The 23,187-nt window shown below is 38.0% G+C and overlaps 1 protein-coding gene across 1 annotated transcript in view; it reads right to left on the reverse strand.

The window, feature by feature from the left end:
• LOC107702733 (lysyl oxidase homolog 4-like) overlaps positions 1–23,187 on the reverse strand; it is a 27,770-nt gene extending 4,583 nt beyond the window's left edge. The window contains exons 1-10 of the mRNA XM_016505137.1: positions 22,893–23,187; positions 20,624–20,949; positions 20,079–20,293; positions 12,862–12,900; positions 12,507–12,720; positions 11,226–11,406; positions 5,848–6,002; positions 4,770–4,937; positions 3,450–3,612; positions 3,117–3,360 (exon numbers count right to left, since the gene is read on the reverse strand). Coding sequence (XP_016360623.1) covers positions 3,117–3,360; positions 3,450–3,612; positions 4,770–4,937; positions 5,848–6,002; positions 11,226–11,406; positions 12,507–12,720; positions 12,862–12,900; positions 20,079–20,293; positions 20,624–20,949; positions 22,893–23,187 — 2,000 coding nt within the window. The remainder of the gene's footprint in view (positions 1–3,116; positions 3,361–3,449; positions 3,613–4,769; positions 4,938–5,847; positions 6,003–11,225; positions 11,407–12,506; positions 12,721–12,861; positions 12,901–20,078; positions 20,294–20,623; positions 20,950–22,892) is intronic.

Below are 23,187 nucleotides of genomic sequence, written 5' to 3' on the forward strand. Positions count from 1 at the left end.
GAACCCGTATGCAGAAAGGCACGGAAAACAAATAACGCGTTCTACAGAGGCACTAAATGGACATGGTTAGTCGCTTGCTAGCGGTAGACTGTTACATTACAGTACATGAAAGTTCACTTACCACATAAACAGAGTAAGGAGAGATGACTGATAGGACAATGGCGAATGATTTGCAGATACTGAGCACCACTGACAAATATCTAATCTTGTAAAATGTGTGGTAGCGGCAGTACCTACCAGTGCTCAACATCGTGATGTCTGTCAGCCATCGGCGATGGACGATGGCATCGTCTATCGGCCCAACCCTACGTGCGGATGGCAGATCCTTTTCCTATTTAGCACCCAAACTCTGGAACAATCTACCTAACACTGTTTGGGAGGCAGACACGCTCTGCCAGTTTAAATCTAGATTAAAGACCCATCTCTTTAACCTGTTTTACATATAACACACTATCACATTTCTATAATTCAAATCTATTAAAGGTTTGTTAGGCTGCATTAATTAGGTCAACCGGAACCAAGAAAATTTCCCATAACACCCGATGTACTTGTTACATCATAAGAAGAATGGAATCTACGCTAATATTAATCTGTTTCATTCTTATTCCAAGGTCACCGTAGCCACCCAAATCCAGTCCGTATCCAGTCCAGTAACTAGATGAGCCCTAGAGACAGATCCCCTGTGAAGACCTCATCAACTAGACAGCCATCGGCACAAGACCATGAGAACCAGATGAGTCCTCTGCACATTCTGACTTGTGTTGCAGCCAGGAATTAAACCACACCATGCTAGTTTCTTCTAGCCAGGGGAGAACTGGCCCCCCGACTGAGCCTGGTTTCTCTCAAGGTTTTTTTTTTCTCCATTTCTTTCACCGATGGAGCTTTGGTTCCTTGCCACTGTTGCCTTTGGCTTGCTTAGTTGGGGACAGCTGGATGATGACATCACTGAATCAATGATGCAGTTATGGCCTTTGGGGCAGTCGTGGCCTAATGGTTAGCGAGTCGGACTTATAACCCAAAGGTCATGGATTCAAGTCTTGGTATCGGCAGGGATTGTAGGTGGGGGGAGTGAATGACCAGTGCTCTCTTCCACCCTCAATACCATGACTGAGGTGAGACCCTTGAGCAAGGTACTGAACCCCCCACTGCTCCCTGGGCACCACAGCAAAAATTGGCTGCTCCGGGTGTCTGTTCACTACTCACTACTGTGTGTGTGTGCTCTTGGATGGGTTAAATGCAGAGCACAAATTCTGAGTATGGGACACCATACTTGGCTACATGTCACACCACTTATTTTTTAGGGGCACCTCCTCTTCCGGTCTCAAATAGCTCCGCTCCACCCGTCCAGACTCCTGTGCCTGCATTCATCCCACCCTCGATTCCAGCGTCGACCATCATCCATTCGGCCTCGCCGGGCTCCCTCAGTCAGTCGGCTCCACCCGAGTCGGACCTCGCCAAGCCTCTGCTGCGGACTTGCAAGCCGTCCGCTGGTCTCTGGCCCTCCACCCCTTTGGCTACGGCCCGCTCCTCCCACCCTCAGGCTCCGCCTCCTTCCTTGGTCACTCCAGCTCGCCCTCTGGCCTCCGGATCCCTACCTATATCTCGGGCCATCATCGCTACGGCTCCGTCGTGGCCGTCTGGATCCTCGGCATCGCTCCACCTCTTCGGCTCTCTGTCTGCGCGGTGGGCTCCACCTCAATCGCCGTCGCCGCCTCCAGTTGTCCCCATGGCGGCGTGTGTTCCTATTATGCCTTGGCTCCTCCCTCCATCAGCGCCGCCATGGAGCACCGTTCTGGCTGTGAACTGGGCACCTGCCATCATGCCCCTGCTCAAGGGCTCTCCCTGGCTTTCACCTCCATCATCACCACCCTGGGCTTTGCTGTTCATCCTCCTCCCAAGCCTCCTCCTGCATCCTTTTGCCTGTGTGTGCCATCCCTTTGCCAGCCCCTTTCACCATCCCTGTGCCACCTCCTCATCCTCGCCTCCTTGTCTTCACGGCACGGGGTCACGCCTTCTGGGAGGGGGCGTTCTGTCATGGTTTCTGTTAGTTTGGACTCTGTGTTTCATCACCATTTGCCTTAGGGTGCTTTCACACCTGTTGATCGATTGCTTTGTTCTGAAACAGGGATTAAAATTATTACAATGTTGCTTTTTATTCTTGGTGCGGTTCGCTTTCACACGGCAAAGTTTCTAAACGGACCAAATTTGTTAATACAAGTCACGCGCGAGTAAACTGTTCTCATTGGTCAAAGTTCCACGGTTTATTTTCTGGGATTCCATTTAGCTGTCACGGCTGTCATCCGTTAGGATGGAACGACAACAGCTTTGCGGGCTGTTGTTTTTTTTTTTTTTTTTTGCAAAGTTTCCGAAACAACGGGCCAAGTGTGAAAGCACCCTTAGTTTGTTTGTTGTCACGGACACTCATGTTCAACTTATGTTCATTTGTGCACTCATTAATCACTTCATTATCACCTGTATTTAAGTTCTCTCTGTTTCAGTTCATTTTGTTCAGTCTCGTCAACTCTACCCTGTGTTTGTGAATTACCTGTGTGTTGGATTAAAAACTTTCTAAACCTTCATCATCTTCTTTGTGCGTTTTAACACAGAGTAGCGTGACAAATACAAGATAATAATAATAATAACCTGAATTGTCTCGCTTACTGAATGTGCGCTGTACTACAACGTATGTCTGGATATATATAAAAATAATAATACAAATATTAATAAAAAGTTGTTTAAAAATTATTTAAATTAATAATTAAGTATATAATATGATAAAATATTAACATAATAACATAAAAATGTTTTAACAATAACTTCATTTAAATACTCACTGCACAGCGCTATTTGAGTGCATTAAGCACCTGGTTAAACTGGATTTCAGGTAGCCAGTGAATAAGATGTAGATTTTTGCACTGAAACACCATGAATTCATTGTAGAATTATTATTTTTTTTTTAACAGAAGGTCTTGGGTTCTACTTTGCAACATGCACTCAACAAGGGGACCTTTTTATAAAACAAGATGACTAAACTAAACAATACTTGTCTAGCAGCACTCAGGCTACTGTTTCATTCTGTATACACATCAAAACTGAAGAAAGAAGAAAAGCCTCACCTGTGGCACTGGTGCCAGGTCCAGGACTCTCTTGAGGCTCGTGGACGGAAGTCAGCTCTGCCCAAGTTCATGATACGGGAGGAGAAACGCAGAAGACGGCGGTGCCCGTACGGCCACTGCATACGTCTGGCAGAGGAGGAGAGACAGTTCTCCTCATGCGCACAGGTGAGCAGGTGCAGAGGCCTGTCTTCCAGGTAAGCGCTCTCCTGCACGAGCTGTGCATCCAAAACCAGGTCAGGTGCCGCTAAAACAGGATGTTGATTCATTCATTTGGATCATTCAGTGCAGATAAAATTATAATGCGCATTAGATTTTGTCATTCCAATCACTTACTTTCAGAACAGGTGACGCCCGCTGCTTTAGCTCCACCTCCTCGAGGGCAGTGGATGTAACTATTTCGACGGCACTGCTGGATGGACATTTCTGTTCCCACACAGTGAGTCCCACTCAACAACACTTCTTCTGCCACAGGGTCACCTTGCCAGTAATATGTGTCCTATACACAGGAAGGCCACATCTTATTTGTCTCCATATGAAGTAGTAATATACAAATGTATTTATTGTATAGTAATAATAGTAATATTAGTATAGTATAGTATAGTATAGTATAGTACAGTACAGTACAGTACAGTATAGTACAGATTTTACTATTAGGGTATTTGACATGAAATACTTTTTAGGAAGTTGATATGCACTCTAGTTCATGTTACGATGAGTCTAAAACTGTTTTAATTGAGAATTTGTTATTTAAATATTTAATCAATTGTTTTATTTTTATTTGTGTAATAAATGTGTTAATTAACCATAATATTTTGCTAATTAATAATAATAATAATTCATTGATTAATAATTAAATTAGGCCAATATAAAGATAAATGTGTGTGTGTGTGTGTGTGTGTATTGGCCTAATTTAATTAATTTATCTTTATATTGGCCTAATTTAGGTCAATATAAGCCTATTAGAGCTTATTACCATAAATAAGGTAATCCGGTTATATATTTTTTTCATTGTGACATTATTTTTATGACAATAAAACACATTAATTTTCCAATTATCATGAAAAAACTTAACTGAATTTGTACTGAATATATTATTTATATTTATTATTACTTATATCATATTTTATTTATGATATATGAATCTATGCAGATTAGGTGATTCCGTTCGATTTTTTATGATATTTTTTCCACATTAAGTTTAATGAATATCAGTATAAAATTCAATGCTAAAAATAAACAGGCTTAATTTTCTTTATGAAAAGTATGATGATTTCTTTATGAGATTTGCTTCATAAGCAGTACAGCACTGCACATGTCGTACAGAGACAGTATTAAGGTAAGCACTGTGCCCTGAAAGTATAATAGTCTTGATTCCTGTTCTCAAGTATTGCTTGAAACAGTTGAAGTATGTGCAGGATGCATACAAAATGTACCTGCAATTCTGTCTGAAAATACACAGTTTACCGTTAACCTGTCCCACCTCTATACCTCCACAAAACAACTACTGTATAACACCGACTTTGCCTAGAAATACCCTGCCCCCTAAACATGAGCTCTCAAATGCACACAGACTGAGGCAACCAAAGCAAATGAGACAAGAGACATATTCAGAGCGATATTACTGGAAAACACAACATTCTTCGGCAGTCTCACCTGATGGGCACGTGTGGCGAAACCAAAGCCCAGCTGCCTGCATACCACCATGGCTTCATTTATTCCCCAGTTCTCACTGCAAATCGTCCCCCAACGCTTTCTGCCCCCCACTTCCATGAGCACCTCCACACGACCCTCAGCCGGGTCCCTGCCCCCCGCCAACCGCACCTAAAACGCAAACACGCTCACAGACATCAAAACTACACATACAGTATTTGAACACTTTTGGCCACTTAACTCACATTTAAAAATGTCTAAACGCCACTGCATTGCATAATCTGTAAACAATGATGCTAGAGCTTTTCTCAGAACTTACTTTCAGCCATTTTTTTTTTGTAATTAAGTTTAACAAACTAGTTTTAAAGTGATGTTTGATGGATTAAGTGTGTATATATCAAATAAATTCCATATAAAAAATAAAGCAATAATCTCCAAGAAGCCATGACTAACAGTACATTTCGGGTGACTCGACCAATCATGATCGAGGGCCAGAAATTATTACAAATAATTTCAATATAATGCACTGTAATGAAAACAGAAAAAAGTCGGCACGCCTAGGCCCCAAAAATACAAAAACTTTAATGATGGACTATCACACAGGAAATAATGCATTATATAATGCAAAGACATTTAAATCTTAATGCCATATAATTAAATAAATGCCATATAATGTACTAAATGCAAGCCATTTTAAATATGCATAATATAAAGCAAATACTTTATAATCCTGTATATTTATTCTAAATAATTTCCATATAATGCATCATTTAACAAAAAAAACTTTTAAGTCTGTATATTTATTTTAAATAAATGCTATATAATGCACTAAATGAAAAGACATTTAAAATCTGCATATTTATTTAAAATAAATTTAATTTAATGCTAATACAGCTGTCTGTATATTTATAAAAAACAATTCTATATAATGCATCATATAATACAAATACTTTTTAAGTGTGGCTTAAATGTCCAAATATTTTGGGGGGGCTACTGTACAGATAGCATGACGGATAGGAGTCATCATATTTTTCACAGCATGTAGAATCATATCAGAGTAAACTGTAATCATTTTGCTCACCATAGTCTCCATGCCTGTCTTAGGAACATAACATTTGACAGAAGCATCCTGGCTGTGTTTGAATGTCAAGGGAGGGACTTCCTGGAAGTAACAATCCAAAATAGAGCGCTCTGTGCCAGTGCACTGCACGGAGTTCATGTGGATCGGCCCCGTCCCTGTAAAACAAACAAACAAACAAACAGTAAATGTCTTCACAAGGCTTCACAAGTGAAAAGTCTCAAATATAAAACAAAATAACAAACACTCAGCCTGTTTGAGTACTTTCAGCCACAGAGAACACTAGATACTTTCTAACCGACCCTTTCCTAAACATTAAAAAAAAACGCTGTTCACCATTTTTGCAGACTAAATCTTGTTCTTTACTGATGTAAATCTATAGAGGATCTGTCTGTTTCCATTCCATAACTCAATCACATTACTGTGTAATTTAATAATTTATCATTATGGAACATTCTAAATGATATGAACACTCAAAACTGTCATTGGGGCGGTACCTTTCAAATGGTACTAATATGTATACTTCAAGTGCTAAGGTCCTAATATGTAGTGCTGGTTATATTACTTACAAATTGTAGTCCATTGCTGATTACAAATTACATTACATAAATTATAGCTTGTATTGTCTATTGTCTATTGGATTACACACATTAGGCAATGTATTCGGACTACTTTTTGATTACTTTTAGATTCATTTTGACCTAAAATATATTCCATTCTTTGTTATCAACATTGTGAAGTGTATTAAACATTATATTATGCCAGGGTTTCCCAAACTGGGGTTTATGAATGAACTACAGAGGGTTTACAGTGAGATGATGAAAAGCTAGAAGTCTTTCCAAATGTATAAAAGCAGAAGAATTTTAGAAAAGAAAAGTTAAGTGAGAGAGAAGAATTAGGGCAAATCAAATTATGAATAATTTACTGCTATTGTGTGAATTATATGTAATAACGTAATCTATAAAAAAAAAGTAACTGTAATCTGAGTATTCATACAAATTAAGCATTTATATGTAATATAATCTAATTACAAGTACTTAATTTTTGGAATCTGATTACATAATCCATAATACATGTAATCAGTTATGACCCAGCACTCTTAATATACTAAAACATTGAAATGTACCATTTAGGGGTTAATGTGTTCCAAAGATGTACCTTTAAGCTTTTGTTTCTTCACCCCAGTGACTGCTCTCTTTTTTTCTGAGAGTTTAGTGTTAAAGCAGAATTCATCATCATTCACCAGAAGGCCACACATGAGTCTGTTCAGATTCAGAGGTGTGCGTTTATTTTGTGAAATCATTATGATCACATTCTTGAAGTTCTATGGATATAAAAGAGCTTGACTGCATATCAGATGTCACAGTTCATTTCCATCTTGTTTACTGTGATATAAATACATTGGTCGTTTTAGCCTTTAGTCAGAGCCTAACGTGAGCATTGTGCTAAAACTTCAGATTTGAATCTCACAAGAATGTGAAATCCACTACACTGCATAAATATACCACAGCAACATTAGTATGAGAGTAATTATATAGTTTTTCCCCATCTCAGAAAAACATGCTGGGGAAATTCTGGGTAAATGAAACAGAAAGCTGCATGAACTGCTGTGGAAAAAACTGTGGTTATGTGCTACTGCACTGCGCTCGGCTAAGTTCAAAAAGTCCTATTTCTACCAAAGCAAAGAAATCATGACGAGCTGTTTAGTTTTGAAACAAAAATGACAAACCAAAAAGCAAACACAGCACCCTATTCGGCCTCGCTTCAGGGAAGCAAATTGCTAGAGATAAAACCCTGAGGGTTAGTATGAAAATGTTCCATCAAAGAGAATATTACATATAATCTAGAATGTAATCAAAGATAAGGGGTCGAACATGAAAGTTAAAGGAACACTCCACTATTTTTGAAAATAGGCTCATTTTCCAACTCCCCTAGAGTTAAACAGTTGAGTTTTACCATTTTCGAATCCATTCAGCCGATCTCCAGGTCTGGCGGTAGCACTTTTAGCTGTAGCTTAGCATAGATCATTGAATCTGATTAGACCGTTAGCATCTCGCTCAAAAATGACCAAAGAGTTTCTATATTTTTCCTATTTAAAACTTGACTCTTCTGTAGTTACATTGCGTACTAAGACCAACGGAAAATGAAAAGTTGCGATTTTCTAGCACAGGGAGCGTGCTGGGGACTATTTTCAGGCGCTGCGTAATATCATTGCGCCTGCTGCACCCATGGTACGGCAGCAAAGTTCCTTGCTTATTACACCAGAATGAGAGTATAGTTCCTAGCTATATCGGCCAAGAAAATCGCAACTTTTCATTTTCCGTCGGTCTTAGTACACAATGTAACTACAGAAGAGTCAAATTTTAAATAGGAAAAATATAGAAACTCTTTGGTCATTTTTTGAGCAAGATGCTAACGGTCTAATCAGATTCAATTATCTATGCTAAGCTACAGCTAAAAGTGCTACCGCCAGACCTGGAGATCGGCTGAATGGATTCGAAAACGGTAAAACTCAACTGTTTAACTCTAGGGGAGTTGGAAAATGAGCCTATTTTCAAAAATAGTGGAGTGTTCCTTTAAGACTCACTGAAAGAAAAAAAAAAACATTATAAATGTTAGTGTTTACTGTCATATTTGTATAGTGCTTACTGTCACTTTTGATCAACTAATGCATTTTAGCTGAAAAAAATTAAAACTTAAATATAAGTCTCAGTATAAATAAAAAACAGCGTATGCTCAAAAAGGCAAGTAAATAACAGAAAAATAGAAGCAAAGACTAAGTAGTCCAGAAGTGGCTGAGGGAAAGGGAGTGGTTCTGTGACCGACTGCAGTAAACAGTTTCACTAGTGTGGTTTACGGAAAATTGACATTTTTTTCTCCCTTAAATAAAACAACATATATATTCCGCATTAATGGTGCTTTCCTTTCATGAGATGACTATAATCCCTATTTTAGGAGCAGATTAAGTTGCTATATAAGAAATATTTCTCTCAGCCAAGTGCAATGTCAGCATCAGTTCGAAGCCAGAGTTAAAAAAACTCAGTGTGTATTGCATACAAAAATAAAGTTTATATGCTTATACGTTTTGCCTGCAAAGTGTGAATGTGACTTGAAATTCCTCACCTATAGTGTCTAACTGAAGTAAAATCGGCTGATACAGCATTCAAACAAATCTCAAGACATTAAATCATCTTGGAACTTCAGGAAAGATAGGTTCATCTTACTTGGAGGTAAGGCATCAGAACATCTCAACAGAATGCATTGCTTCATGCTGCATTGGCTTTAAAAGATCTACTTTATCATGTACAGTTCATGCTAACTCTATGATCAAACTGGATAAAACCATTTTTGGGGGAAAAAATCCACTGTGAGAATCTGCTCCACAATACAGTCACAATGACAATCCATCTTCTAGTTTGTTTCCACCACTAAGCACATTAAAGGGATAGTTCATGATCCATAATTGAGAGTAAATAATGACAGAATTGTCAGATATTTTCAAAACTGTATGACTTTTTTTCTTCTGTGGAACATAAAATGAGATATTTTGAAAAACATTTTTCTTTTAAATGAAAGTCCATTGGTGTCCATATTGTTTGGACCCCAACTTTCTTAAAAAAATATTATTTTATGTTCCACAGAAGAAAGAAAGCAGGTTTGGAATGACGTGAGGTTTCAGTTTTGGATGAACTATCACTTTATGTTATATTAAATGTCTGGAAAATTAGGCAGTGCAATGAACACTATACCAGCACCATTATTCAGGATCATTTCTAAATGTGGTTACCACAGTCTGGTGCATGTAACCCATCTCAACAGATTTCCTATTTTTACCGCCTGTCCCAAACAGTCCAGCTCTGTTCTGTCATTGAAACGCTAATTTGTGTCTCTCTTCACTCACTATATGTTTTTGTGGCCTCGGCTGCACTAGGAAAATTATACACATCAATAAATATGCCTAAAGACCTCAACGCTACGGACGTACAGAAACCATAAGCTTTGATCTCTATTCCTGCTACTTCTACATCCAAATGGCTGAAATCAAAAATCAGCAAGTGGAATCATGCTTATGTCCTACGTCATCTGCTGGAACGCCACTCTCTCGTGAATGCGTATATGACAGTTAGCAGAAGCTAGAGATTACAGTTTATAAAGTTTTAAATATGGATATTTTTCTCGCTTCAGAAGACCTTTATTAACCCCCCGGAGCCGTGTGGAGCACTATTTACCATGGATAGATGCATTTTTTTGGGCTTCAAAATTTCGACACCCATTCACTGCCATTATAAGTTCGGAAGAGCCAGGACATTTTTTTTTTTATTAACTCTGATTGTATTCGTCTGAAAGAAGAAAGTCATATACACCTAGGATGGCTTGAGGGCGAGTAAATCATGGGGTAATTTTCATTTTTGGGTGTACTATCCCTTTAAACGTTGTTCAAACTAACAGGTATTCTGGTTGCTTTAAACTGAATTTTAAAAGTGTCATTTCTAATAAAATTATCAGCCAACAGGCAAGTAACACATCAAAGCCTGTTTGCATTTACAATATTTGACACTTGATGAATGTTAAACTGAGACCATGACTGGATTATTGAATGCGTCAACCTTATGCAGGTTCATTTCAAGTGTCTGGACTCTCATATGGGTCACTACTGGTGTAATAAAGCTTATATTTCAAAATAACAGAAAAACCTAAAATCATCATTATCCATAAATCAACATTTCATTATTTCGCTTCTTTGAACGGTGGCACCTGATAAAACATCATCTATGAGTCAAACCTCTTTTCACTTCCTTTCTTTAAACAACATTGCAGCTCCGTTTTTCATCAAAGTGATATTGGGAAGTCTTCAATAAATAGCTACTGTCATCACTTCTCTTTGGCAGAGCAATTATCCCATCTTGTCAGAGTGGACCAATGCCTCTTGGAATACAGATCACCAGTGTGCGTTGTTTCACTCAGCCAAAGTAAACTCACATGCAGTGTGGATCTGAGCCACTGAAAGTTCAGGGAAATCTCCTTGGTTTAAAGCATCATCACTGACTTTGAATTCATGTTTTGCACCTGTCCTGAAGAGTGTGATATCGCATAATGTAAAACATAATCTCTGACTGCTTTCATATTCAGCTGCAGACAGGCGTATCCCACAGATGAGCAGAGCTTACAAATTAAACTCGGACTCAGACTACTGTGGAATCATGTGGCAGACTCAGTATGATCATAATCATGTTCGTAGTTCTGAATCACCTTCTTCCTATAAACACCATATTGACTCAAAGCACATTAAAGGAACAGGTAATCAAAAAATGACAATTCTGTCTTTTACTTGCCCTCGTGTTGATCCTACTGGGATCCTTCAAGCTTAAACTAATTCTCACCTTGACCCATGTATGCTCCGGTAAGAGCCTCTTTGGCAGTGCCGAAGCCCAGCTCTCTGCACACCACACTGGCTGAGATCCGGTCCCACCGGTGGTCAACCACAGTTCCCCACTTTCCCTCACGGAGAACCTCGACTCTTCCTTCTCCCAGATGTGGTCCGGCCTTCAGACGCACTGACAGCTATGAGAGGAGAAAAAAGACTGACAAGGTTACTTTCAAGAAATCATATTTTTCCATCTCAGGCCCAAAGCACCAGGGTTATAACCACAACAGACATTTGGGGAGCACCAGTGAGGTGCATGTCTTCCCCAATCTTCAGATTAGTGGTCAACAAATATGTTTTTATGTTTAATAGGTTGATTCTAATGTAATATTAGCCCCAACCCTAAATATGTGGTTACAGCTTTGCAAAATACTAAGCTTACATTAGTTTAACCCCATAACAGTGTTTTCTACTTTAATATATTTTAAAATGTAATTTAATAATGTGGAAAAGCTGAATTTTCAGCATTATTACTCTAGTCTTCAGCGTCACATGATCCTTTGGAAATGATACTAAGGTGCTGATTTGGTGCCCATGAAACATTTCTTAATATTGTCATCAATGTTGAACTTTGTGGAAACCATGATACATTTTTTCAAGATTATTTGATGAATATAAAGTTTAAAAGTGCAGCATTTATTTGAAACAGAAATCTTTTGTAACAATTTAAAAGTCTTTACTGTCCCTTTTGATCAATTTAATGCACCCTTGCCGAATAAAAGTATTAGAGATAGTGTCTATGCCAGTTCTGTTACATTCAAAACATCAGGGATGAACATTATAGGGTTGAAGATCAGCGCAAAAAGGCAAAAATCATTGTGCCTCACCATATTATTTATAGTTTATACTGGCATGTTTTGTGCCAGGAACATTATATTTTCTTTAAAGCTTTTTTGAAAGCATGATATTTTAATTCCAATAATAGCATAATGAGGGTCAAATTTTATTATGGTAATTATATTGTTTTTTAGTGTTTTCTTATTCTATTTTTTTAAGTTATCTATTCAGTATTACCCATTAAAATGTAATGATGATGATTGGGGACAAATTAGTTATTCTGATAAAATACAAACATTTAAAAATATATTGTAAATGTTATATATATACATATATAACATTATACACTAAGCGGTCAAATCCACCCTTACGTCAGTTCATTGCATACTAAATGGTCAAATCCACCCTTAATAATAGCCAGTCAATTCATCCAAAAATAACCAAATGTTTTTAGGATTACCTCTGCAGGGTGAGGTGCTTGGGGTCTGCCAGAGGACATACGAGCAAACTGTGGTCCTGGGACACAGCGGGCCACTGCATGGCGTCCGTTTTTACAGGGGCCGGGGCTTCGAGGGATTGACAGCTGGGTTTGGCACTCCGCCAGGCTGGGCTCTGTGCCCATACAATGTACTTTCTCAACCCAGAATCCCTTCTTCTTGGTCATCTGACTCAATCTAGGAGACATTATAGGTCACAGGAGCAATACTACATTAAGAGTTAAATTAAGAGTACAAGAAGATGTTCTGATGGATGGTAAAGAAAAATGTTTTAGTATGCATGTAGATATTTGCCAAAGAAGAGTCAACTGAATTCACCTGGTTGTTGAATCCTTGACTTTCTTATCCCATATTTTTCTGTAAATGAAAAGAAAGAACATTTTAAAAGTTGAAAAAAAGCTGGGAAAAAATGTCCAATTTATGGTGCTGTTCCCCCAGACTAACCAGCAAAAATAACAATATTACACTGGCAATAAAACAATATAATTTTACAGAAAGCCATAGGCCACGTGAGGTTTTGTCATTAGCAGGTAATTACAGTAAAAACTCACTGTACCAGATCTTCATTTACATTTGTGTCTTTATTTAAGAAAATGCAACAATCAGCACTCCAAAGTTTCATTCATTTACATAGCTGTTATATAATAATAAAAATGTATGGCCCACAGACTTCAAAAGAACTCACACATATGTTTTAACTTAATCTACCACTAAACTGACTTTCAAATATGTACATTCTATAAACAGATATTTCCACTGGCATATTGGCATTCCAGAACGGCACAGCAAAACTTCCCAAAAAACAAACTGAGACAAACTTATACTCAAAATAACAGAGAGACAGAGAAAGAGAGATCCACCCAAGAACACCTACCCTCAATAATGCACCTGTCATCACAGTGACACATGGTATCATCACTGTCATCATCACCGTCTGTCCAACTAAATGTGGTAGTTATGGAAGATTTGGCCTGGTAACCCACTGGATGTGTGTTTAATACACTCTGATTTTGCTGAATCTGTTTTTCTGACTGCACTTACAAAATAGTTTATCAAATGTCTACTTAAATGGACTTTCAAAATAGGAAACTTTCGAAATATTCTCCTGATGGAGCCGCTTTAACAATGAATTTCAAATGAGAATATCAGTCAACAGAAAAGAAACCAAATTCAAATGCTGCGTGGAATCTCCAGTTTAATGACCCAATAAAATATTTTGGATGTTTCTTGAAGTGGCCAGTTTTGAGCACTTCAGTTTGGAACGACCCTTCAATATGGCGGCCATGATTGTTTTCACTCCGAAGTGCCCTTCGTAGGGCGCTATATCCCTTTTGGAACGCACCGGGTGAAACAGAGCTTTTCGAAACTCTGAATCAGTTAACCATTGCGTCGCTGATTCACTGTTTCGAAGCGCTCCAATCGGATCGCGCATCACGAATCATTTGATTTGGTTCGAAGCGGGTTTGTGAATCATTTGATTCAGATCGGGACTTCGGAGTGCATATCGCGAATCTTTTTTCTTATTTATTTTTTAACAGTACAAAACATCAAACCATTAGGACAGCACAGTTATAAAAAACTAAACAAAAACAAAAAAAGAAAGTATACACAAATACAAATCCCTTAAGAAAATTAACCATGGCTGTATTATAGTAAAAGTGTAGTAGGCCTAACCATGTTTTTTTTTTGTATAATCAGAGCCATGGTTAAACTATGGTTAGTGTAGCAAAACCATGGTTCATTTGTGGTTGCCATGGTTTAACTATAGGCTAACCGTGTGTGTGTTTTTTTTTAGAGCCAGATTTTTGTTTATGTTATGTGAAATTTAGCTAGCAGGAAACACTCACATTCCCTTTTTGAGTAGTCAAACAAACCAAAGAAACGTCACTTCCAAAATGAGATTGGATGAACATTTTAAAAAATCTGACCAAAAAATCTTCTCTGCGTGGGTACATTGGCAAACAAGTGAATGACATCTTCATCAGAAGAGTGACAAAAACAGCAACTCACTTTAATGTCCAACTTATATAATAATAATGTCCATAAACATTTTTTGTGAAATTTGGAGTAACTCATTAATCTGTTGTTTGACATCTTCCTTTAGTAGGGACACTATGACATGTCCCAACCAATATCCAGCAACTACTAAACTATCTCTAGCAATACGTTTGACCAAACAATTAAATGTCTGTTGTCATTATGCTGTTATGTCCCCATGCCAAAATCAAACCTACACCCTTGCTTAAAGTTATTATTAATGCCAATAAATAAACAAAAAAAATTATTTGATATATAGAATGTTTAATTATTTTTATTCTTAATTTATAAATCAAGTTGCACATTTATATATCAAATGTGCCACTCTGAATGTGAAGAGATACTTTAGACAATAACAGTCTGTTTTTTCATTTGTTCTTACAGTTGCTGGCACTGAAATACCCACCTGCTCATGTAATTAGTCCAAGAGTTCCACCCTTGGTTTACTGCTGAACCAAGAAAACTTAATGATAGAGAGGGTTGGTCTGTTTGGAGACAACAATCATGCCACTGTTTTAAGCATTAATCTATACACATACACACACAGGTCTTTCTCTCTCAGTACATCTTACGAAACATGCTGTTTAAGCATTTATTAAGCAATTGGGCACTTTAATCTGTGATATAGTGTGAATATATACTAAATATCTCACAGAAGAAGGACCAATCTCAATAGACATTACATAATACAATATTAATGATGCAAGTTTTTTTTTCTTTTTTTACACTTTTTAAAAACTTTCAGCAGGCCCTTTTATTTATTTCTATTTAAAAATATTTACACTATATAAAAAAAGAGTCTTCTTACAGTTTTATTTAATAGTTATGGACTTGAGACAACAGTGTCAGTAAAAAGTATGTTTGAGATTCTGAGACTCATGATGTGTGAAAAACACAAAGGTGATTTTGGTTAATTTTTTGCAAAATTCTGTAAAAAGTATGAAAATTTAGGATACATAAATAGCCTTAGCAATTATTTCGTGTTTTGTTTGCTAATCATATATTTGGCCATCGCCTTTGATCAGAAGAAAAAGTATTTTGTCTCACCCTGTACAATATATGAGATATAATAATAATACAAATCATGCAAATAATGAAAAATCTCTCACACTACTCCACTGAATGCCAGTGCCCTAAACTTGAACATATTTAGCTGATTATGGTGTTTGACCCCTAAATGTGATACTCAATGGAATGAAAATACAAAGTTTAAAGCCTGCCATTAAATGACACTGAGCCAAATATCACAGTACAAACTTCATAAATACAGAAGGTGATTTTTCTTTCTGTGCACAGTCTGACTGGGGCACTGCTTTAGACTGAAAGGACAGAATCAGACTCGTAAAAATATTGTATTTAATTTCTTTAGATGCTCATCTAAGGATCTCTGAGGCTGAACTGTGACTTAAGTCTTTCAATTTCCTCAATTGACACAGACAGTGTATGTCCTGCTGACACAGCAGCCAAAGGCCGCAGCTATAATTGTCTTTCCCTTACTCGCCAGAAACGTGGAAATCTTCTGAGTGGCCCAACATTTAATTACAGCATCTTCAGTGGAGGATCCAGAAGAGGCAGTGTCAGGGCGGGCCAGCTCACGATTCTCTGAGACACTGAGTGGGTGCGTGAGGGATCGCTACTGCCAAGTCTGGTGCTCTGTGGAGACTTAACAAAATGCACGTACGACATGGTGAGGTCAGGTGCTGGGCATGCTTACAGACGAGAAGGAGCCAAATAGAGATTCCCTAGGATATAAGTCAAGAAAGCCACAGCTAGCTCTATAACCTCTAATTTAAGTTCAAACTGCATCTCCAAGTTGCTGTTTGCGGCATGTCTTTGAGTCATGCATAAACAAAAGCTCACTTAGGTGTTCCTGTGACCTCAAGATTAGGATTCTCATGGAAAAGGGCACTAAGCCTAAAAAAAAAGATAGCATTAACCTGTCAACAGTCTTATCTGCTGGGTAAGAATTTTTTTAAGAGCACAAAAAAGTGAAAATTGCTCAAGCATATTTATCAGGACATAACATTCTGCTACTGCAGACATAGATCATAGAGGAATCATCAGCAGAAAGCATGTACGGCACTTACAATGCCCCAGCACAAACCTACGACTAAAAAAGCTGGGGACCGCAGACCCATAAGATTAAGGTGGTGCTTTTTATAACGAGCACATGGGTCATCATGCCAGCATGGCCAAAGCCCATTCAGACGATGGGAATGAAATAGCTGTGCTGTGAGTGTGGTTACTCAAAAAATGCCTCTGAACCACAGCGGCCTCCTATAAGAGAATTAAAAAGTGAGGCAACAATGAAAAGGAAATAACAAATGAAAGTGAAAAGCAGGTAGTAAGCCTATTCAATTAGGCAACCTATTTTAAACCAAATTATTAACTAACCCAAGAGAACCTGCTCAGGGCTGGTTTCATGTTCATGAAATAAAAATGTGCTACAGACAGACAGGTATTGTAGGTAGATAGGCAAGTAGACAGATCAGTAAAGTGAAAGTGAAAGTGACGTGACATGACATGTGGCCAAGTATGGTGACCCATACTTGGAATTAGTGCTCTGCATTTAACCCATCCAAAGTGCACACACACAGCAGTGAACACACACACACCGTGAACACACACCCGGAGCAGTGGGCAGCCATTTATGCTGTGGCGCCCGGGGAGCAGTTGGTGGTTCGGTCGGTGCCTTGCTCAAGGGCACCTCAGTCGTGGTATTGAAGGTGGAAGAGAGCGCTGTACATTCACTCCCCCCACCTACAATCCCTGCCAGTACGAGACTCGAACCCGCAACCTTTGGGTTACAAGTCCGACTCTCTAACCATTAGGCCATGACTTCCCCAAAGTAGGTAGGTAGGTAGGTAGGTAGGTAGGTAGATAGAAATAAACGGAGGTAGGTAAGTAGGAAAATAGATATGTGATAAGATATAGATATAGATATAGATAATTAGCTTGTAGCAAGGTAGAAGGTAAAACTAGCTAGCAGGCAGACAGATACATAAGCAAACATATGTAAGCAGGTAATAGGTAGGCAAGTAGGTAAATGGGTAGACAGATAGTTAACTAAGTAGGTGGGTAGGTAGATAAGTAGGTTTGTAAATGGTAGGTAGTATAAGAAGAAAATAAGTAAGGGTTTCTCCTAGATTCTGTAGATAGGCTGGTAAGGGAGGCAGATTATTAGATAATTAGGCAAGTAGTTAGGGTAGGCAAAAAGGGCAGGTTGGTATGTAGGTAAAGGTAAAGTTAAAACGATATGCAGGTGGGTAGGTAGGTAAGTGGAAAGGTAAAAAAACAGGTAGATAGGTAGGTAGCTAACTAAGTGGGTACATACAGTAGGCATAATGGTAAAAAGATAGGTAGCTAGGTAGAAAGATAGGTAGATCCTGTAGTTAGATAGGTAACTAGGTAGGGCTGATTGTTAGATTAGTTAGGTAGGTAAAAAGATAGGCAGGTACAGGTAAGTGGAAATGTAAATGTAAAAAAAAAACGATTTAGGTGGGTATGTAGGTAAGAAAATGAGTAGGGACGTAGGCATACTCTGTAGATTGATAGGTAAGTATATATATATATATATATATATATATATGTGGATAGGTAAGTAGCTACATGGATTGTTAGATAAGTAGTTAGGTAGGTGAAAATATACAAAAAAAGAAACAAAAAGATAGGTAGGTGGGTAAGTAAGTGGGAAGATAAAAAATAGACAGATAGGTAGTTAACTAAGTAGGTTGGTGGGTAGATAAATAGGATGGTAAAAGATAGGCAGATAGGTATGAGGGGAAGAAAATAACTAGGCAGATTCTGGGTAGGTACTGTAAGTGGGCACGAGTAGTTAGGTAGGAAGGTAGGTAGATAGGTAGGTAAAATGAATGGTAGAAAGGTAGGACAGGGAAGAAAATAGGCAGGTAGGTAAATATTGTATATGGGTAGGTAGGTGTATAGGTGAATAAGTAGGTAAAAAGAAATGGTAGGTAGGTAGATGGGTCAATACTGTACATAGGTAGGTAAAGATGACAAACATAAGCACAAAATTGCTCTAAGAAATTAACATTTCTAAAAAGAGCAGGACTGGACCTTGTCATCTCTGATCCTGTATTTATGCTCTAGAATAGATTTATAAATACACATATCCTGTATCCTGTCTATACAACACCGCAAGATGGATCTATAGGCATCAAGCTCCAGTAGGCTTGCATTCACAGCACCATAACTGTTATGCACAAACCCATTACAAAGATAGAGCTCTGAAAGCACAGAACACAATCTGCATAAATGCCTTTTTAATAACAATAGCTAAAGTTCAGAAACTCCCAACAATAAATTGTTCTTTACATAAATAAAAGAGCTGACCAAGTGAGACAACACTGTGACAGTACAGGTTGGTTGGAAACACTGTTCAGGGAAACATTCTGTGAGGAGGCAGGAGAAAGTCAAGGGTGGCAAGGTCAATAAAATCCTTAAACAAACCTGAAACTCTTCTTCCAACAACAGACACTTTGAAGGCTTTAAACTGATGTCCCTTTCCAATAACAATCAGAAGGGATATTAGACTTCTCACTTAGAGTTCTGAACAGACTGTTCATTTCAGGAACACCGAGGTCCAGATAGCATCAGTAGGTTTGAAAGATCTTTTAATCATTGGTTAAGTGTTTAGGTTTGTGAAAGGTGCCTGCATGGAGATAAGGAAAACAGATGTGCTATTCCAACCAAAAGAGGTGTTGAATCTTTTACTTTCCAATATGCAGAGACAAACATCTTCCAGTGCTTAGACATGAACTTTGTCTAGAATATCATCATCACTACACCCTGTGTGGTCCAACAAACATAGCAAGTCCAAAATAGACAAACAAACAAAAAAGAAAAAGAAAAAATATATAGACAGGATTCTGAAGGATCATGTGACACTGAAGTCTGGAGTAAATGTCTGCTGAAAATTCAACTTTGCCATCACAGGAATAAATTACATTTAAAAAAATATTAAAATAGAAAACAGCTATTTTAAATTGCAATAATATTTCACAATATCGCTGTTTTTACTATGTTTTTTATCAAATAAATATAGCTTTAGTAAGCATAAGAGACTTTTTTGAGCATGTTCTTTCAAAAATATTTTAAAAATCTTAAAAATCCAAAAAAATTGAACAGTAGCATTTAACACACATTTACCTGTATTTAACCTTATATAAACAGCATGTAAAAATAAAACTGTAGCTGGTTGCTACTGTTCTGCTACATGCCAGCCAGACAGTCGTTTCCTGTCCAAGTGGGCAGTTTTTGGCCAGAATCAGCTGCAGTCTGGACTGGATTTTATGCTGTTAGTTAAAACTCTGGGAGGCCCTGTACTAACACAATGAAATCAAACAAAACTGACATTGGCCAATAACAGTGAATTAGTGTAAAATGTTAGGTTTTAATATAATACTAATTCTCTCCAAAACCTCAGAGACTAATGCCAGTGCTCATGTTGTATTTTTCATTAGAAGCATAGGACTCACTTGTAGGTGTTCATGTTGGGCTGCTCCGCATCAGGAAAGCCAAGCATCCCACACACAACTCTGCTGCTGTTCAGACTCCAACCTTTATCACACACCTGTCTCCATCTCCCAGCATGCTTTACTTCCACCACACCCTCCGTAACAAGGGCGTGCTTCTTTGTAACCATCAAGATCGGCTTGAGACGGACTTCTTCGATCCTCACCCTACTGGTAGACTAAAGGAAGGTTGAAAACATTTTCTCATGAGCATAACCTGCGATTGGAATTGTTCATCCAAAAATGAAAAAATCTGCCATTGTTTAGTACACAGTAGAAAGAAATTTTTAATGAATCTAAATTTAAAGACAGACTAAAGGAAGGTTGAAAACATTTTCTCATGAGCATAACCTGCGATTGGAATTGTTCACCCAAAAATGAAAAAATCTGCCATTGTTTAGTACACAGTAGAAAGAAATTTTTAATGAATCTAAATTTAAAGAAAATGTAGATGAGATGTATTATGTATGTATTAAAAGAATTTCAGCTCTACTGCTATTTCTGTTTACCGGATTATGAAACTGCTGTCTGGAGAATTGATCCCATCTGGTATGATCCTGGGAATGTCCATTGCCCTGTCTGAGATGTGCAGGTGTCCTTGAACTGAAGTAAATGTCCTGCCAACGGTTCGAGGTGACTGCGTTTGGTCTGAGAGCGATGGTGTGCCCTCTTCTGGTGACTCCAGGATGCACTTGGTCTAGCCTTCTCTCTGGACTACAGACCACCCCGAGATCCTCAGAGTGTTTGCAGTCATGAACACCCCACCCGTTCGACTTGCAGTCTTTCAGAGTTTTCTCCGTTCCTTCACACCTCACATTATCCATCCAAATAGGGCCTGTGACAGATGTTACAGGTTACAAAAGCAGTGGAACAATAAAAACATCAGTTATGGGTCTTAAAGGGATAGTTCACCCCAAAAATTTTGTGATTTGCAAAAATTATGTCATCATTTACTCACTCTCGTGTCGTTCCAAATCTCAATGACTTTCAGACTTTTCAGACTGATCAGGTTCTTGAGTTGTATAAAGCAACTGTTCACCCCAAAATTCACTTTTTTCACTCTCAGGCCATGCAAGTTGTAGATGTGGCTGCTTATTTATTGGAACATATTTTAAGAAATTAAGCATTATATCACTTGCTCCCCAATGGATCCTCTGCAGTGAATTGGTGCCGTCAGAATGAGAGTCCAAACAGCTGATAAAAACATTACAATAATCCACAAGTAACCCACATGACTCCAGTCCATCAATTAATGTCTTGTGATGTGTAAAGCTGCATGTTTGTAAGAAACAAATCCATCATAAAGGCATCAATCCATAATCTATGAAAATGCTTCCTCCAGTGCAAAAGTCCGTCCCCTGTTGTCCTCTCACATCAAAATCCACCAACTGTTTTGGACTGTTTTCACTTGTAAACAGAATGTGATTAGTGTATATTTCTATTCTGATTTAGACAAGATGACAAGATTTTTCACTATAGAGAAAGCAATATTATGGATAGAGGACTTGCATTTTCGTCTGAAGCAATGGTTTGAAGTTAACAACATCTTAATTATCGATTTGTATATTACAAACATGCAGCTTTTCACTTCACAAGACGTTAATTGATGGACTGGAGTCATGTGGATTATTGTGATGTTTTTAGCAGCTGTTTGGACACATTCACTGATCCATTGGTGAGCAAGTCATGTAATGCTAAATTTCTCCAAATCTTGGATGACCTGAGGGTGAACTATACTTTTAAAAAGATTATCAATGACTTACAGTTTGGTCTGTTCATCACATACAGTAAAGTTATTGAATGGGTTTGGAAGACTTGGAAAACAGCACACGTTACATTGATCAATTTTATAATACTTTTATGGTACTTTAGTTTCATTTTTTAAGTTTAAAATATTCAGTCTCAAATCACTGTAATTTAATCTAAAAAAAACAGCAATCAGTATTAAAACTTCTTTTGTGTTCTACTACACGACATGAGGATGAGTAAATAATGACATAATTTTTGGATGAGTTCTTACTTTGAACAAGCCACTAAAAATAGCTCCATAAATGTAATAACAGCACATTTTTTAAGGAATGGTACATAATGCAAAAGGTATAAAGCTGAAGTCTGCAGACTTCATGTGCACAATACAAGTTAATATGGGACAGAAGCATCACTATCAAAAGCATTACAAAAAAGCCCTGGTGAAGCTGTCTCAAGGGTTTGTTATAGTTTTAATGACAGTGTTGTCTTGCCAACTAAGTGTTATACATGCTTCGGGTTAGTGGCTGCCTTTATAGCTGCCTTAAAGTGAAATTACAGGGAGCGATTTAGGCGATGTAAAGAACAGTAGCTCTGTGCACTTGCACTAGTGAGAAACAGCTATTTAATACAGCCTTCATACACAATTGTGCTCAAGTCTTTCACATAATCCACAGTTAAATGTGAAAATAACAGAGATTAAAACTCTTAAACCTCAGCTATTCAGACAGCAACTCTTTAAAATACAGGTGCATCTCAATAAATTAGAATGTCGTGGAAAAGTTCATTTATTTCAGTAATTCAACTCACATAAAGGGACAGTTCACTAAAAAACTCGCTTTTGGCGCTCGATGGCCATTGGTTACCATTCATTTCATTTATGGGAAAGAGCAGCACAGACATTCTGCTAAACATCTACCAAAGAAAGTAAGTCATACAGGTTTGGAACAACATGAATAAATAATGACAGAATGTTCATTTTTGGGTGATTCAGAAATCACAGTTTATGTATTTTAACAGACATTCACTCACCTTCTCCTTCTCCATACTTGGCACTGTGCGCCCATGTTATGCCACTTTGGAAACCCAGTTCCCTGCAAACCACATTAGCAAGTTTAATGTCGACCTCGTCATCGCATATGGTGCCCCACGTCCCGTTGTGCAGGACTTCAACTCGTCCCTCATTTTCTCTGTGGCTGATACCTGCCAGTCGCACTTTGGCAGCAGGAGCACGCCTTGATCGGCCTGGTGAGTCGGGACGTGCGTTCATGCACACAAAGAGGAGCGCAAAGAGAACAACACAAATAGGACAGATGACCCGAATCAT

The sequence above is a fragment of the Sinocyclocheilus anshuiensis genome, unplaced genomic scaffold, assembly GCF_001515605.1.
Source record: "Sinocyclocheilus anshuiensis isolate Anshui unplaced genomic scaffold, SAMN03320099.WGS_v1.1 scaffold843, whole genome shotgun sequence".
Taxonomy (NCBI): Eukaryota; Metazoa; Chordata; class Actinopteri; order Cypriniformes; family Cyprinidae; genus Sinocyclocheilus; species Sinocyclocheilus anshuiensis.